The sequence below is a fragment of the Ostrea edulis genome, chromosome 5 (genome assembly GCF_947568905.1).
Source record: "Ostrea edulis chromosome 5, xbOstEdul1.1, whole genome shotgun sequence".
NCBI classification, from domain to species: Eukaryota; Metazoa; Mollusca; class Bivalvia; order Ostreida; family Ostreidae; genus Ostrea; species Ostrea edulis.
The window spans coordinates 37,544,275-37,562,594 of record NC_079168.1 but is presented as its reverse complement, the minus strand read 5'-3'; the positions used below and the strand labels follow the sequence as shown (position 1 = coordinate 37,562,594).

The 18,320-nt window shown below is 39.4% G+C and overlaps 1 protein-coding gene across 3 annotated transcripts in view; it reads right to left on the bottom strand.

Annotated features, from left to right (window-relative positions):
• Nucleotides 1-18,320, bottom strand: part of LOC125652451 (thyroid adenoma-associated protein homolog) — a 42,030-nt gene that overhangs the window by 10,136 nt on the left and 13,574 nt on the right. For 2 of the 3 annotated variants that reach the window (XR_008803220.1, XM_048881666.2), the window contains exons 18-39: nucleotides 18,212-18,310; nucleotides 17,960-18,089; nucleotides 17,581-17,717; nucleotides 15,946-16,373; nucleotides 15,505-15,647; nucleotides 14,768-14,976; nucleotides 14,383-14,492; nucleotides 13,617-13,749; nucleotides 12,247-12,366; nucleotides 10,869-10,991; nucleotides 10,317-10,414; nucleotides 9,855-9,941; nucleotides 9,621-9,752; nucleotides 9,333-9,498; nucleotides 9,094-9,194; nucleotides 8,447-8,999; nucleotides 3,547-3,627; nucleotides 1,953-1,993; nucleotides 1,351-1,417; nucleotides 1,015-1,165; nucleotides 739-852; nucleotides 464-588 (exon numbers count right to left, since the gene is read on the bottom strand). Coding sequence is in view for 2 of the 3 variants with exons in the window: in XM_048881666.2 (XP_048737623.2) it covers nucleotides 464-588; nucleotides 739-852; nucleotides 1,015-1,165; nucleotides 1,351-1,417; nucleotides 1,953-1,993; nucleotides 3,547-3,627; nucleotides 8,447-8,999; nucleotides 9,094-9,194; nucleotides 9,333-9,498; nucleotides 9,621-9,752; nucleotides 9,855-9,941; nucleotides 10,317-10,414; nucleotides 10,869-10,991; nucleotides 12,247-12,366; nucleotides 13,617-13,749; nucleotides 14,383-14,492; nucleotides 14,768-14,976; nucleotides 15,505-15,647; nucleotides 15,946-16,373; nucleotides 17,581-17,717; nucleotides 17,960-18,089; nucleotides 18,212-18,310 (3,348 nt within the window). In the remaining variant the exon portion in view is untranslated. The remainder of the gene's footprint in view (nucleotides 1-463; nucleotides 589-738; nucleotides 853-1,014; nucleotides 1,166-1,350; nucleotides 1,418-1,952; nucleotides 1,994-3,546; nucleotides 3,628-8,446; nucleotides 9,000-9,093; nucleotides 9,195-9,332; nucleotides 9,499-9,620; nucleotides 9,753-9,854; nucleotides 9,942-10,316; nucleotides 10,415-10,868; nucleotides 10,992-12,246; nucleotides 12,367-13,616; nucleotides 13,750-14,382; nucleotides 14,493-14,767; nucleotides 14,977-15,504; nucleotides 15,648-15,945; nucleotides 16,374-17,580; nucleotides 17,718-17,959; nucleotides 18,090-18,211; nucleotides 18,311-18,320) is intronic. The other variant, XM_048881667.2, reaches the window with a different exon arrangement.

Genomic DNA, 18,320 nt, shown 5'->3' with positions numbered 1-18,320 from the left:
AATACTTTGAGACATTCTTTTAACAACTAGATTTCTGTATTAAGCAATTTTGCATATTTCAGGTGCAGAAGGGTCATTATTCATTTCTAATCTACTAGTATTAAACTATGTAATGAATGATTTATGTTGTGTTATCAACAACATACAAAAGTATTATACAAAGAAATCAAAAGTATATTCTAAGTGCAAGAGTTTAAAACACTGTAGCTCATTAACAAATACTATAATCCCCTATTTTTCTTTGTGTATTTATAATTATCCATCAAAGTAGCAACTTAAAGAAATGACAATACAATACAACCTATCTACAAACCTCACTAGCATTAGCCATGCAGTTTTTGAGAAGAAGCTCAAAACATTTTAATGAATGAGGAATGAAGGCTGACGACAGGCGCTGATCACAATAAGTCACCTGAGTGACTCGGTGACCTAAAAAATTAATTATACTCTCAATTGTACATACGCTTGAGGAATCATTGTCAATCATCCATGATATCAGAGTCAGCAGACAGTTAGCTCCCTTTGTTACAGCATGTGTACCAACAAAGGACCTCACCAAGTAATCCAAGGTCAAGGACGGCTGGACAGCTGGAATGTCATAAAGGAAGCCCTTGTACAGTCTCTCATCATGATGAAAACATTGTCTATCACATGGAAATATATTATTTTGTGACTCTAGAATTCACTAGACCTGGCTAGTCTAATGATAGACAGGCTTTAATAAAGCTGTTTTCAAACCTCTATCATTTCCAAGCACCAGCAATGTCATGGTGATGACCTCTCTGACCTCTGGGTCATCCTCCTGTTGTAATTTAGTTAACATCTCCCAGAATTCAAACATCTTCTTAATTCCTGATAATAGTATAGTATAACCTTTCTATATAAATACATACACACACAGACATATATTTACCCTTCTTTTAATTAAAACCCTTTTATAGATGACCTTCAAAATTCATTTTAGTCATTCTGAAAGTACACAGGAATCATGACAATGTCTGAGATAATACATACCTAATGTAGACTGACAATTTTTGAGAAGACAGTTGGCATTGTGCTGGATCACCATGGCAACACTGAGTTGAAGGTCAGTGATTTTTTCTGTCTCCACACTGTCCCTGAGAATCATCATCCAGGAATGCACCATTTCCACACAATCATCAGTCTGGAAACAAACCAAGAAAATAATGTATTGATCTGGAAACAAAGCAAGGAAATAATGTGTGGCTCAAAAAAGATTAAATCTTGTGTATGTGCATTCTGACTCTTGTTTGACTTTAATAGGAATAGCTGAGAGTTGAGTATAAATTCTGGGTATTTTTTCATCACTTGAAATGAAATATCTATTACCCAGTGGTCTAGAACATCAGATATCAGCCATCGAGTGAATCGTATTACAGCAGCTTTAACTTCATCCCTGGAAACAGAAATACAATACAATCATTCGTCTTCATATTGTAAATTCAGTCAAATCTCTGCAGAAATCTGGAAGGTCTTGTCTAAGTCCCATTCAAGTAATTTTTAATTTCCTCTTTTTTTGTCCATCGTATATCAATGTCCAGGCTGTGTTATACTCACTACAGTTTTAATTTGACACTTTATCCAACAGTGAAAATTAACCAGTACTAAAAATGAGGCTGTATCAAGGAATAAATGAGAGTTTGTTTGTATTATGGAGGTATAAAAACAGTTGAATAATTAGCTTTGCCTATAATACTAACAAACAACCAAGGCATTTATTCTTTATATTATGTTTTTAATTTAACTTCTATAATGTCATATTGAAAGATAAGTAAGTGCTTATATCGAAAAATATAATGCTTTGAAACTGTATCAGATTGTCACTAGCATAGCATTAGTAAATGTAAATAAACCATTTTATTAATACATATAATTAACAAATTCTCTTTTATTTTAAATAGGAAAAGTGAGCATAAAATAAATCAGTATACCTCCAAGACGATTCTATCACAGCCAAGCATTGTTTTAAAACCTGATGAAATAAGATTATAAAGAAATTTTACTAAAAGTTGGAATTTCATTTATTTCAGAACATTAAATGCTGCAACAACAAAACAAAGTCTATCACATATACTGCATCAGAATTGGTGTTCCAAAGAACATGTGTGTCACCTGTACCTTATTATTGTATGAGTGTGACTCAACCTAGCTGCTAATCTGTAGTTCTCTGGTCTGTCCCAATACTTCCCCCAGAGAGCTACAGATCTGCAGCTATACTCAAACCTCACACTGTCTGCAATACTTGGGATGCAATAGCAAAAAATGTTATTAATAAAAATGGATACATGACTGGTCAAGTGAGAAAATGTGTAGTCAAGTGAGGTGATGTGTAGTCAAGTGAGATGATGTGTAGTCAAGTGTGGTGATGTGTAGTCAAGTGAGGTGAGGTGTAGTAAAGTGAGGTGATGTGTAGTCAAGTGAAATGTGTAGTCATGTGAGGGGGATGTGTAGTCAAGTGAGATGATGTGTAGTCATGTGAGGGGGATGTGTAGTCATGTGAGGGGGATGTGTAGTCATGTGAGGGGGATGTGTAGTCAAGTGAGATGATGTGTAGTCAAGTGAAATGTGTAGTCATGTGAGGGGGATGTGTAGTCATGTGAGGTGATGTGTAGTCATGTGAGGTGATGTGTAGTCAAGTGAGATGATGTGTAGTCAAGTGAAATGTGTAGTCATGTGAGGGGGATGTGTAGTCAAGTGAGATGATTTGTAGTCAAGTGGGGGAATGTGTAGTCATGTGAGGTGATGTGTAGTCAAGTGAGGTGATGTGTAGTCAAGTGAGGTGATGTGTAGTCAAGTGAGATAATGTGTAGTCAAGTGAAATGTGTAGTCAAGAGAGGTGATGTGTAGTCAAGTGAGTGAGGGAATGTGTAGTCATGTGAGATGATGTGTAGTCAAGTGAGATGATGTGTAGTCAAGTGAAATGTGTAGTCATGTGAGGGGGATGTGTAGTCAAGTGAGATGATTTGTAGTCAAGTGGGGGAATGTGTAGTCATGTGAGGTGATGTGTAGTCAAGTGAGGTGATGTGTAGTCAAGTGAGGTGATGTGTAGTCAAGTGAGGTGATGTGTAGTCAAGTGAAATGTGTAGTCATGTGAGGGGGATGTGTAGTCAAGTGAGATGATTTGTAGTCAAGTGGGGGAATGTGTAGTCATGTGAGGTGATGTGTAGTCAAGTGAGGTGATGTGTAGTCAAGTGAGGTGATGTGTAGTCAAGTGAGATAATGTGTAGTCAAGTGAAATGTGTAGTCAAGAGAGGTAATGTGTAGTCAAGTGAGTGAGGAAATGTGTAGTCATGTGAGATGATGTGTAGTCAAGTGAGGGAATGTGTAGTCAAGTGAGGGAATGTGTAGTCATGTGAGGTGATGTGTAGTCATGTGAGGTGATGTGTAGTCAAGTGAGGTGATGTGTAGTCAAGTGAAATGTGTAGTCATGTGAGGGAGATGTGTAGTCAAGTGAAATGTGTAGTCATGTGAGGGGGATGTGTAGTCATGTGAGGTGATGTGTAGTCATGTGAGGGGGATGTGTACCTGTGTGGAGTTCTGTTGAACACCCAGGTCTTTCCAATCTTTCTTCAGCAACAAGGGATGAAGATCCAGTGCCTTAAACAACTAAAAAGACAACAATGAACATTGACAGTAGAACAATGGAGAACTAACTTCTTGCCTTCATTATGTAGTATATAGGAGAGAGGAGAAAATTTGTGGCTGGATCAGGGATTGAACCCGGGAGCCCTGCAATACTAGTCAGGTGCTCAAACCACTGAGCTACCCAGGCCGATATCCAAGGTCTGTGTAGCCCTTACGACTACAATTACAAGCCATGGTCAGTGTCACACAGTAGTTTAATTTCATTACATAAAGTAGCTCATGTTCATACAGGATGCACTGGGTCAGTACAGTTCACCTTAAAAGTCTGTAACTAGGTGTATAACAATATATCTATGTCATCCATGCATTGCAATATACAGGTGGTCTTTGTAATGTATTGATATATGAAATGAAATATCAATGTTTTGGGATACTTTCTAGAAAAATGAGATACACGTATATAAGTTCTGAATTCAGATTGTTAATGCCCATTTAGCCAAGATCATGAAACACAGCAATCCATAGATATTGGTGTTGTTATTAATATTAATACACAGTCAGAACTACATGAATTTGTTTTTTTCTTCTGATGGATAAAAAATACGAGAAAAAACCCACTGAATACCACATACAGTGAAAACTGCCTCATCCAACACCTGTGTAATCCATTTCACTGGACATTCTGACCCTTGTTTTCATTCACATTCTCATTGTTTTTACACTGTTTATTCCAACACACTGCATATTCTGACAAAAAATTTAGTCTCCCAGTGCATGTTGGATTAGACAGGTTTCAGGAGTATCAAGAATTAGACACACGGATGTCACAATGGTGAAGATTTATAGTACAGACTGCCCAGTAAGGGGCCCTGCTACACTAAGGATGTGATGATGGTGAAGATTTATAGTACAGACTGCCCAGTAGGGGCCCTGCTACACTAAGGATGTGACGATGGTGAAGATTTATAGTACAGACTGCCCAGTAGGGGCCCTGCTACACTAAGGATGTGACGATGGTGAAGATTTATAGTGCACACTGCCCAGTAGGGGCCCTGCTACACTAAGGATGTGACGATGGTGAAGATTTATAGTACAGACTGCCCAGTAGGGGCCCTGCTACACTAAGGATGTGACGATGGTGAAGATTTATAGTGCACACTGCCCAGTAGGGGCCCTGCTACACTAAGGATGTGATGATGGTGAAGATTTATAGTGCACACTGCCCAGTAGGGGCCCTGCTACACTAAGGATGTGACGATGGTGAAGATTTATAGTGCACACTGCCCAGTAGGGGCCCTGCTACACTAAGGATGTGACGATGGTGAAGATTTATAGTGCACACTGCCCAGTAGGGGCCCTGCTACACTAAGGATGTGATGATGGTGAAGATTTATAGTGCAGACTGCCCAGTAGGGGCCCTGCTACACTAAGGATGTGATGATGGTGAAGATTTATAGTGCACACTGCCCAGTAGGGGCCCTGCTACACTAAGGATGTGATGATGGTGAAGATTTATAGTGCAGACTGCCCAGTAGGGGCCCTGCTACACTAAGGATGTGATGATGGTGAATATTTATAGTGCACACTGCCCAGTAGGGGCCCTGCTACACTAAGGATGTGACGATGGTGAAGATTTATAGTGCACACTGCCCAGTAGGGGCCCTGCTACACTAAGGATGTGATGATGGTGAATATTTATAGTGCACACTGCCCAGTAGGGGCCCTGCTACACTAAGGATGTGACGATGGTGAAGATTTATAGTGCAGACTGCCCAGTAGGGGCCCTGCTACACTAAGGATGTGACGATGGTGAAGATTTATAGTGCACACTGCCCAGTAGGGGCCCTGCTACACTAAGGATGTGACGATGGTGAAGATTTATAGTGCACACTGCCCAGTAGGGGCCCTGCTACACTAAGGATGTGACGATGGTGAAGATTTATAGTACAGACTGCCCAGTAGGGGCCCTGCTACACTAAGGATGTGACGATGGTGAAGATTTATAGTGCACACTGCCCAGTAAGGGGCCCTGTTACACTAAGGATGTGATGATGGTGAAGATTTATAGTGCACACTGCCCAGTAGGGGCCCTGCTACACTAAGGATGTGATGATGGTGAAGATTTATAGTGCAGACTGCCCAGTAGGGGCCCTGCTACACTAAGGATGTGATGATGGTGAATATTTATAGTGCACACTGCCCAGTAGGGGCCCTGCTACACTAAGGATGTGACGATGGTGAAGATTTATAGTGCACACTGCCCAGTAGGGGCCCTGCTACACTAAGGATGTGATGATGGTGAATATTTATAGTGCACACTGCCCAGTAGGGGCCCTGCTACACTAAGGATGTGACGATGGTGAAGATTTATAGTGCAGACTGCCCAGTAGGGGCCCTGCTACACTAAGGATGTGACGATGGTGAAGATTTATAGTGCACACTGCCCAGTAGGGGCCCTGCTACACTAAGGATGTGACGATGGTGAAGATTTATAGTGCACACTGCCCAGTAGGGGCCCTGCTACACTAAGGATGTGACGATGGTGAAGATTTATAGTACAGACTGCCCAGTAGGGGCCCTGCTACACTAAGGATGTGACGATGGTGAAGATTTATAGTGCACACTGCCCAGTAAGGGGCCCTGTTACACTAAGGATGTGATGATGGTGAAGATTTATAGTGCACACTGCCCAGTAAGGGGCCCTGTTACACTAAGGATGTGATGATGGTGAAGATTTATAGTGCACACTGCCCAGTAGGGGCCCTGCTACACTAAGGATGTGATGATGGTGAAGATTTATAGTGCACACTGCCCAGTAAGGGGCCCTGCTACACTAAGGATGTGATGATGGTGTAGATTTATAGTACAGACTGCCCAGTAAGGGGCCCTGCTACACTAAGGATGTGATGATGGTGTAGATTTATAGTACAGACTGCCCAGTAGGGGCCCTGCTACACTAAGGATGTGATGATGGTGTAGATTTATAGTACAGACTGCCCAGTAAGGGGCCCTGCTACACTAAGGATGTGATGATGGTGTAGATTTATAGTACAGACTGCCCAGTAAGGGGCCCTGCTACACTAAGGATGTGACGATGGTGAAGATTTATAGTGCACACTGCCCAGTAAGGGGCCCTGCTACACTAAGGATGTGACGATGGTGAAGATTTATAGTGCAGACTGCCCAGTAAGGGGCCCTGCTACACTAAGGATGTGACGATGGTGAAGATTTATAGTGCAGACTGCCCAGTAGGGGCCCTGCTACACTAAGGATGTGATGATGGTGAATATTTATAGTGCACACTGCCCAGTAGGGGCCCTGCTACACTAAGGATGTGACGATGGTGAAGATTTATAGTACAGACTGCCCAGTAGGGGCCCTGCTACACTAAGGATGTGACGATGGTGAAGATTTATAGTGCAGACTGCCCAGTAGGGGCCCTGCTACACTAAGGATGTGATGATGGTGAATATTTATAGTGCACACTGCCCAGTAGGGGCCCTGCTACACTAAGGATGTGACGATGGTGAAGATTTATAGTGCACACTGCCCAGTAAGGGGCCCTGTTACACTAAGGATGTGATGATGGTGAAGATTTATAGTGCACACTGCCCAGTAAGGGGCCCTGTTACACTAAGGATGTGATGATGGTGAAGATTTATAGTGCACACTGCCCAGTAGGGGCCCTGCTACACTAAGGATGTGATGATGGTGAAGATTTATAGTGCACACTGCCCAGTAAGGGGCCCTGCTACACTAAGGATGTGATGATGGTGTAGATTTATAGTACAGACTGCCCAGTAAGGGGCCCTGCTACACTAAGGATGTGATGATGGTGTAGATTTATAGTACAGACTGCCCAGTAGGGGCCCTGCTACACTAAGGATGTGATGATGGTGTAGATTTATAGTACAGACTGCCCAGTAAGGGGCCCTGCTACACTAAGGATGTGATGATGGTGTAGATTTATAGTACAGACTGCCCAGTAAGGGGCCCTGCTACACTAAGGATGTGACGATGGTGAAGATTTATAGTGCACACTGCCCAGTAAGGGGCCCTGCTACACTAAGGATGTGACGATGGTGAAGATTTATAGTGCAGACTGCCCAGTAAGGGGCCCTGCTACACTAAGGATGTGACGATGGTGAAGATTTATAGTGCAGACTGCCCAGTAGGGGCCCTGCTACACTAAGGATGTGATGATGGTGAATATTTATAGTGCACACTGCCCAGTAGGGGCCCTGCTACACTAAGGATGTGACGATGGTGAAGATTTATAGTACAGACTGCCCAGTAGGGGCCCTGCTACACTAAGGATGTGACGATGGTGAAGATTTATAGTGCAGACTGCCCAGTAGGGGCCCTGCTACACTAAGGATGTGAAGGTTGACCTGTACCTTACATGCATGAAACCACTAGGTGTGAAATGGTTGAATAAAAGTTACTACTACTTTCGTTGAAAACCATGGATTTAATGAAGCTGGTATCACTTTTACTTTTGGATGTGGTTAAACAAATATCAAAACAGTTGTGTAAATGAATAACTTTTAACTAGTATGTTGTATATATATTTAAGATTAAATTTACAACAGTAAAAAAGGAGATGTTTCATACTTTTTCCTGCAAAATTATTGTCATGGAAAGAATTTTTTTTGCTGATAATCTGACACACTTTATACCATTATACACAGAAAAAGCATGATATACACTATCAAAATGACACATGTATATCATAATGTATTTACAATATTTTCCATAAAATATCATAAGGATCTACATTATATACGATACAGCTTTTCCTGCAATTGTCAGCCCCATCTGTAATTAATGAATATTCTACCTGTATTTGACATTCAAAGTGTTGTTCCTTATAAAGAGCCATGTTCAACAGATAAGGCAGCAATGACATCACAAATTCCGTGGCAGCAGACGACATCACACGTTCTGTGGCAGCAGACGACGTCACCTGTTCCATGTTAGCTATATCTGTAGAATTATTCTCTGGTTGAGGCGATGCCTTCATGTAAGTCTTATTTTCATTATACAGTGTTATCAGTGTATCCAAAATCACTAATCTAACTTCATATATCTCTGATGCCAGCAGTGCTTGCACTTTTGTTTGCATGTCAGAAGATGAAGTGGAGTGTCTGAGTGAAAGCTGTAGGTCCATTTTGGCAATACGTGTGATATACTCAACAAATACTGGAACAGAACACAAATCCTTTCTGTTGTATGTTCCAGATAAAAACTCTTCATTCAAAGCTCCCTGCAACTTTTTGCTAATTACTGTGGAGATATCAGAAATCTGCTCATTTGGAAACTGTCTCATCACTTTCAGGACTTTCTCTGAGACCTCAAAGGCTGCTTCTTTTGTCATGTAACATGGATTCTTTCTGAAAAGAGCATCAGCTGTTAAAATCTCTCTATAAGATAAACTGATAGTTCTTTCTAACGTCTTACTTCTTTGTTCGGAATCAATCATCCTACCTGGTGAGTAACCACATCTTATCTTTCCACATCGACAGTCCACACTCGGAACAATTAATTCCCTCCGGCAGGGCGAGAATCATGTCCATCATATTCAAAATCTGTAAAATAATAAACTAAAAATTGAGAAATCAGGCCAAAAGTTTCTGCTGATAGAAGCATCAGTCTTGAGCTAACAATGGATGAAAGAAATAAAGTTAACCCATACTGGTCTATATCACAAACATGTTCCCACTCACCTGTACCAGAGCACCGTGTACATGGCTGTGTTTGGCTGCTTCCTGGGAAGCCGGGACCAAGTTTATCAATTGGGACATTACTGAAGTCAGCTGACCCTTTTGCACCAATGGGTGAAGTGCCTTGGTTGCCATGAGTCTGGTTTTTAGTACTGGACTGGAACTGCATCTGCAAATCACAACAGTTCAGAGTAAGTCTGCTGAGTCATGTAAATAGTCTTACTACTGATGTTCCTTGTAGAAAATTAAAAAAATAGAGCATCTTCACTGTTAACACAAGTTTCCACTGACTTGATAACATAAGGTATAAATGCTGCCAGGTTTAGTGAGGTATCAGCGCCCTCTAGCGGAGACTGGAAGAGTCGTCCTAGAATCATTAGCACAGGGTACAGTCCAGGATGTAGATGGAGCTGCGCTGTGTCACTGAAACATTGGAGTTTGTCATCAGGGAAAGGAAAACCAACCAATCACTGATATTTACAATCGCTGCCACATCATTCAGTTTTATAGAATGTAGTACCATACCTTATATTTCTAGTGGCTACTTCCAGCAGGTTCAGAAGAAAAGGATAAAGAGATGGATATTGGTTGAAGAATTGTCTTCCCGTCTGGCTGTATAAATAGCATAGATAAATAACAGCTAATGTCCTTCAAGTGTTTAAAATGATCTCATTCTCATAAACAATCATACAGTGTGGAATTTATTGGTCACATGCTTAGAATGGATAACACCAAGCACTGTGCAGTAGCACTAACCTGGAAGTCAGAAGGGAGGAGAAAAGTAGGAAGGCCGAAAACAAAAACTACCAAAAAAGAAAGAGACCAACTGGGATGGAAGCTGGAGTGCAGTTAGGGTGATTGCAAAGGACAAGGATAAATGGAGAAGTGACACTAGGGCCTTTTGTGCCAGTGGGCATGATGAGGATAGATGAGGCGAGGTGGAATTTATACCTCGTGACAATATACTCGAGTAAATCCTTCACTTACCAATTTTTCTTGGAGAGATTTGATTCATCTTTGCTTCTTTTAACTCCAAATATTCTGGTCATCATGGTGCTGAGCAGGAGAGTAGATGAATTTCTCACCTATACAACAAAGTCTATGTATAAATGTTCAAGTCAGTTCAAAACAGGATGTTCTGCAGGTAAGAAGTGAGAAAACTGCAGCAACTGAATTTAATTAACACTGATATATTTACATTTCCAATATTTTTGCCTTTGATATCTTTACCAATTGTAATATCAGCCATTCCCTCATGAATGTGATGACGATGTGAGCATATAAATTTTGATAAATATGGTGCATCTATTTTTACAGCTGGGAATTAAAAAATAAAATTTGATTTTGAAAAATACATAAGGTTCTGAATTGGAATGCTTCATGCCGTCATACTTTTCATGAAACGTTAACACATTTCATGAAGCATTTTGCAGTTCCTCATGCATTTTCAAAAATGAAATTTATTTCTTAAATAACAGTCAGCAGCTGCTTCAACAATCAAATTGAAATTAAGGTTAAAGAACAACAATGAACACATACTGCCCAGAATGGCGACTGAAATCCTAAAATGGCTGCCCTCAATCCATCTGCTACAAAGGAAGTAACCACTTCACCTAGCCTAGAATCCTTGTACAATGCTCTCAGTATGTTCAAGGCGTGGACCTGCAATCAAATAGAATAAAAACATTTCAATTCAATAAAGAACATTAAATAACAGAACTAATACAGTTTATTTTATCCCAGAATTATCTGATCTATGATGAAAAAAAAGTTTGTCCTATGCATCTGTATATTATAATCGTTTTCTGATTTTCTTCCTGGAAATGAATCCATTTATTGCTTATACCTTATCCCTCTGCATGACATACCTTGGAGTTTGACAGAGTTCCAGACAGCCCATGTGTGACATACCTTGGAGTTTGACAGAGTTCCAGACAGCCCATGCGTGACATACCTTGGAGTTTGACAGAGTTTCAGACAGCCCATGCGTGACATACCTTGGAGTTTGACAGAGTTCCAGACAGCCCATGCGTGACATACCTTGGAGTTTGACAGAGTTCCAGACAGCCCATGCATGACATACCTTGGAGTTTGACAGAGTTCCAGACAGCCCATGCGTGACATACCTTGGAGTATGACAGAGTTCCAGACAGCCCATGTGTGACATACCTTGGAGTATGACATACCTTGGAGTTTGACAGAGTTCCAGACAGCCCATGTGTGACATACCTTGGAGTATGACAGAGTTCCAGACAGCCCATGTGTGACATACCTTGGAGTTTGACAGAGTTCCAGACAGCTCATGCGTGACATACCTTGGAGTTTGACAGAGTTCCAGACAGCCCATGCGTGACATACCTTGGAGTATGACAGAGTTCCAGACAGCCCATGTGTGACATACCTTGGAGTATGACAGAGTTCCAGACAGCCCATGTGTGACATACCTTGGAGTTTGACAGAGTTCCAGACAGCCCATGTGTGACATACCTTGGAGTTTGACAGAGTTCCAGAAAGCCCATGTGTGACATACCTTGGAGTTTGACAGAGTTCCAGACAGCCCATGTGTGACATACCTTGGAGTTTGACAGAGTTCCAGACAGCCCATGTGTGACATACCTTGGAGTTTGACTGAGTTCCAGACAGCCCATGTGTGACATACCTTGGAGTATGACAGAGTTCCAGACAGCCCATGTGTGACATACCTTGGAGTTTGACAGAGTTACAGACAGCCCATGTGTGACATACCTTGGAGTTTGACAGAGTTCCAGACAGCCCATGTGTGACATACCTTGGAGTTTGACTGAGTTCCAGACAGCCCATGTGTGACATACCTTGGAGTTTGACAGAGTTCCAGACAGCCCATGTGTGACATACCTTGGAGTTTGACAGAGTTCTAGACAGCCCATGTGTGACATACCTTGGAGTTTGACAGAGTTCCACATAGCCGATCCTCCTTGAGAGCCAGTAGTAGCAATTCAGTCATGGTCCACTTAAAACAAGGCCGGCCTGTACTTTGGGGCTCCGTACAAACCAAAGTCTGCAGAAAACATAAAAACTGTGCATTTAAAATTAACACTATTGTCCTCACTTTTTGAATTACAAAAACTTCATTTTTGTGTAAAATCTTGAGTTTGCCGTGATGCAAATATTATGGTCTCACAAACAACTGTCACAGTGTTTGTATATACATGTACATTGTATATGCATTAATGAGCACATAATTTCTTCATGAAGATTATGTCTTACTGATAACTCTGACAAGATTGCTAAATAAAATCTCATTACATACAATTCATTTACATTCGAAAACAACTCTCCTAATCAAAGTCACTATCAAAACTGTTGAAATGTCCTAATCACAGTTACTATGGAAACTGTTGAAGTGTCCTAATCACAGTTACTATGGAAACTGTTGAAGTGTCCTAATCACAGTTACTATGGAAACTGTTGAAATGTCCTAATCACAGTTACTATGGAAACTGTTGAAGTGTCCTAATCACAGTTACTATGGAAACTGTTGAAATGTCCTAATCACAGTTACTATGGAAACTGTTGAAGAGTCCTAATCAGAGTTACTATGGAAACTGTTGAAGAGTCCTAATCAGAGTTACTGTGGAAACTATTGAAGAGTCCTAATCAGAGTTACTATGGAAACTGCTGAAGTGTCCTAATCAGAGTTACTATGGAAACTGTTGAACGGTCCTAATCAGATAATCAGAGTCACTGTCGAACCTGCAGACAGCCTCTGTCCACTCGACACATGGACATGACACATCTTTTGATCACAGATAACTTGTGCATTAATTAAGAATAAGCTTCTAGTGCATCTCCATTAAATTAAAGCCTGGATATGAAGTTGGAAAAACAAGTAGACATAGTGACTCTTTATCTCCCCCAATCCAGGGTGGTGGGGGTGGGGTATTAAAAGCAATGCTATTTAAAATAAATCCACAGTTTTTAGATTCTGCACATGAAAAAGTTGTCAGCTAACCTACCATCTGTTAGTATAATGTAGTAAAGCCTAGCATAGTACAATATAGCAATATAGTACATAGAAAAGTATAGTGCAGTTTCCTATAGTAAAGCATAGCATAATATAATATAGTAATATAGTATATAGAAAAGAATAGTGCAGTTTCCTATAGTAAAGCATAGCATAGTAAAGTAATATAGTATATAGAAAAGTATAGCGCAGTTTCCTATAGTAAAGCATAGTCTAGTACAATATAACACAGTATAGTATAGTAATATAGAATAGTATAGTGTGAGACATGATCGATTCCAAACCTGTACAAAGAATGGGATGCCAGCACTTCTTCTTGTGGCACACAGCTTATTGGTCTCATCATCGTTTTTTATGTCAGCCATTACTTGTTCCAGCCACAGCTTGGGTAGTTGATGGAGGGCCTTGATGTTACACCTAGCAACATGAAACAAAGATAATGTTACACCTAGCAACATGTAACGAAGATAATGTTACACTTAGCAACATGAAACAAAGAAAATGTTACACCTAGCAACATAAAACAAAGATAAAATTACAACTAGCAACATGAAACAAAGATAATGTTACACTTAGCAACATGAAACAAAGATAATGTTACACCTAGCAACATGAAACAATGATAATATAGATGTAATATTACACCTAGCAACATGAAACAATGATAATATAGATGTGATATTACACCTAGCAACATGAAACAAAGATAATATTACAACTAACAACATGAAACAAAGATAATGTTACACCTAGCAACATGAAACAATGATAATATAGATGTAATATTACACCTAGCAACATGAAACAATGATAATATAGATGTGATATTACACCTAGCAACATGAAACAAAGATAATATTACAACTAGCAACATGAAACAAAGATAATGTTACACCTAGCAACATGAAACAATGATAATATAGATGTAATATTACACCTAGCAACATAAAACAAAGCTATAATGGTTGTTAGAAATATTTTCACAATGCAAATAAAGTGAACAAAAATGTCTTCAGAGCAATCTGTCTCAGCAGAGAAAACTTTGCTTACCTCCACAACATTTCACACTGTTTGACAAAACCAGCACATGCCAGCTCGAATGCTCCCCTGTGTATTGATTCCATCAACTGCTTCTTGAAATACTCTCCTATGATCTCATTCTAGAAAACACAGAAAGGATCTATTATTTAAACAGAATAATACAGCATACTTTTGACAATTGATCAAGAGAGTTCATGATTATTTGTTGTACAATGATTAAAGAATTATGAGAAATAAATATAATCGTTAGTCACTTAATTTGTTATTTCAGACAGAATCTTATTAAAGCTTACAGTAATCATACAGATCTATGAACTACAATATCTTCTTGATATTGCAAACACAGAACATGACCAATTCTCCACATGGAAAACTTCTCTATCATTAACAGTACCTGCTGCACAGTGAGTAGTCCAATGACTGATGTGTCGGGTGTTGTGATTGGTGCTTCAAATGTAAGCTGCCCCAATAACAAGGATACTTCCTTAACATTCCGCCAACAGCAGACGACAAGATACTCTGGCATCAGTGTAACTGTTTCCACCAAACGTTCCGCCTCGGAAGTGTTCATTTTACCCTCCGATGCAAAGATTGACTCTACACCTAAATATACAGACACAATGGATATAGTAAAAGTCTCATCTGCATCTCTACAATGACAGAGAATGCTAACAAAATTCCATAAAAAGAGATCAACTCCACTTAAATACAATGCATGCACTAAAGATCACAATGACAGGGTATCAAAAATATCTTGATAAGAGTATAATTATTTGTTCAAATTTGATCCTTAATTAATTTTGAGGTACACATCTTGTAATTCAAGGTATTTCAAATACAATGACTTAATACATTTAATACAATAATGATATGGATATGTACAGGTAAAATTGATAATAATGCATGTCTAGAATTTATATATTCAAGGAACACAACTGTTTGTGCAAATCTTTTCTTAGATTTAGAATAAATATTTGTAGTTGAACTTATGTCTGCTGGTAATAACAGTCTGCAGATCTTACAAGTTCATGGAAATTTGTACCACCCAGAAAAAAATATCTGTCTACAGTAACTTTAGAACACTTCACTGTGAGAATTTACATTATAGTGATAATGTTTCTGAATTCTGACCTTTGATAGCCTCCTCTGGGACATTTCCTTCAGGAGAGCTGTTTTGTACAACAGGGGACACAATGTCTGATATCACCAGGCAACATTCTAAGAGTTTACCCATCACTGGTTGCCATAGCAGCATCTCTTCTTTAGAGAGCTTTCTGAAACAGAATGAAAACAAGATGTGTTTGTAAAACACTGATGCCCATGTATAACCAAGGTCAAGGTCATGAGGTCAAAAAATTTTGTATGAAAAGAAATGTCTTGTTACATGTAATAAAATATGTTAAATGTGAAAATCTTATCACCATCCATTCAAAAGGTATGGTCAAGATAAAAGTTCTTGCAGATAAACAGAGAGACTGACCAAAAATGATATGCCACAAAATTGACGATGATACATGTGTAAGATACATACTGGGAAGAAATATAGACAAAAAATTGAATTCAAATGCGTACCTTAGGTTAACACCAAACAGGATGTATCTGATGCAGTGCAATGTGGGATACATTGGTTTAGTGGCTGCTGCGATAAACAACCCATTTTTAGCAATCTTTAGTTGATCCTCTAGATACAATAGCAAAATCCAGACCAACAGAAGAGTTCCCCTAGAAGAGTCGTTACTGGAAGCCTGCTGGGAAATTTTCTGGAGAGCAGCCTTCAAGTTTTGTGTCCCATTCAATAAATCCTCCCACTGTGTGAGAGCAGAAGGTGTGAGGTATTTTGGGAGAGTTTCTTCGGGATTTAGGAGGAAGTCCTGAATGTTAGGCTGGAGGAGCAGAATTCGAAGGAGGAAGGCCCCTGTGGTGCAGTCCTGTGGTCGATTACTGCCCGCTAACTCCATACTGATGTCCAGCAACTCATCATTACTCATACGAATCATATTCTTCGAAATAAAGTAAAATCTCACTGATTCATATAAAAATACAAATGCTTATCATAAACAAGTCTGTTAGAAAATAAAAGACCTTAGTGGTCACCTCATAAATACCCCCTTTCTCCCTAGAACTGTTGCTTATTGCCCATACATTAATTGTTGTGACTTTTGTAAACAGTTGTCAGGAAACTTGGTAGTTAAAAAATGACCAATTTTGGTTATTTTTGTTACTAATTCACTCAGTAACATATCTCAACACACACCCCTCCCATCCCCAGAGTAACCAATTTTGAAATCAACTCTAGACCTTTCTAATGATACACTACATTTCTACCCAAAGTGACACTATCCCACCCAAATCCCATCTCTAGGGTGACCATATTCAAATGCTATTCCTAAGGCCTGTCAAGGATGTGTCACATGACTGCCTTCTCTACATTTTTATTTTCTAATTTCTAAAAGACTACCCCACCCAGGGTAACAATTTTTAAATCTGCTCAACTTTCTAAATATTTTTGGTATCAGTGAAAAAGATTTTGTAATCTTATCAAAACAATTTCAGTACATGATCCAAATAGTCCTACCTCTGACCTACATTTAATCACAGGCAATTGTATCGCTTGGGGTCGAATTTACTATATAAAGAGTACTCTTTATACAGTAAATTCGACCCCAAGCGATGCAATTGCCTGTGCATTTAATTTAACAATTTTGGCTTTCATGGATGCACCCAATAAGATTTAATGCATTTTAACTAAATGAATTCCTTATAACCTGTCCTAGAGCTTGAACCAGTGGTCCTGGTACATGTAGGAGCCTCCTCTGTTGATCTGTTCAACAGTAAAGAAAATATTCCAAAGATTTTAGAAGCTGCTCCATCATTAAGGCCCAAAGAGGACAGGAATCATGAATATTCACTTTTTTTTTTATTACAACCAGACCCCCCCCCCCCCTCCAAGATGATACACACCAATGACTGGTGACATTATTTGGCCATATAGTTTCTTAGGTACAACAAAAAGTAAAACTGTAAAACAAAAAGTCACTCATGTGACAGAGATTTCAAGGTATTACTAAAGTAATGATTACTTAAAAAGTTTTTATATAGGATCAGATAGATACAGTGAGATGAAGTTTTTTTTAATACAGCATATTTATAAGTCTAAAGTAAAATCTTGAAATGAAATTTATTTTACAGTGCAAGTCTGATAGATACCTTCAAATACAGTCCTTGATTGAAGCATTGCTTTAGTATGTTATATGCCTCCATTTTGTTGTCTTCAAACGTGTCTGTCAGACATTCCATCAGAGTCTGAATGTGACAGCCCTTCCACTCACTCCATAGGACATAACCTAAATAGTGGGGCACAGCATAAACAGTTCTTCATTTCAGGGAATCAAACACAAACCACAAAACTAATAAAACTGCTATAAATGTTTCAGTGACAGTAGAACATGAACCTTTCATTGGGTGATTGGCATCCACCCATAACCATGTTCATTGTCAAATCTCAAACTTAGCAGTGATGACAGCAGCTGAATGTATAGTTCTTGTGACCTATTTGTTTCTGTGAGGAATCAATGTACGGACTTACCTCCCTTGTTTGCAGGATGAAACAGATTAACCATTACAGAGAGGATTGACAAAGCTGTGGTACGTCTAGCAAACGCTGACCCTGGATAGAGGGAGTGAAGCAGAAACTGGAACAGCCAGGCCCCAAAGTCCTGTCAGTAAAAGTTTAAAGATGAATATTAAAATTATATGTACAAGCAACACAGAATCTAATAAAAAAATTGAATATAAAATTATATAAATGTCTTTACAATGAAATAAACTTCCATCATACCTTGTAGAACATCAAAGCTCTGTTGACATCCAGAGATTTATTTCTCGAATGAAGCTTTCGACACAATGCCCCTTCACTTTCTTTAAATCTTATAAACAGCTACAAATAA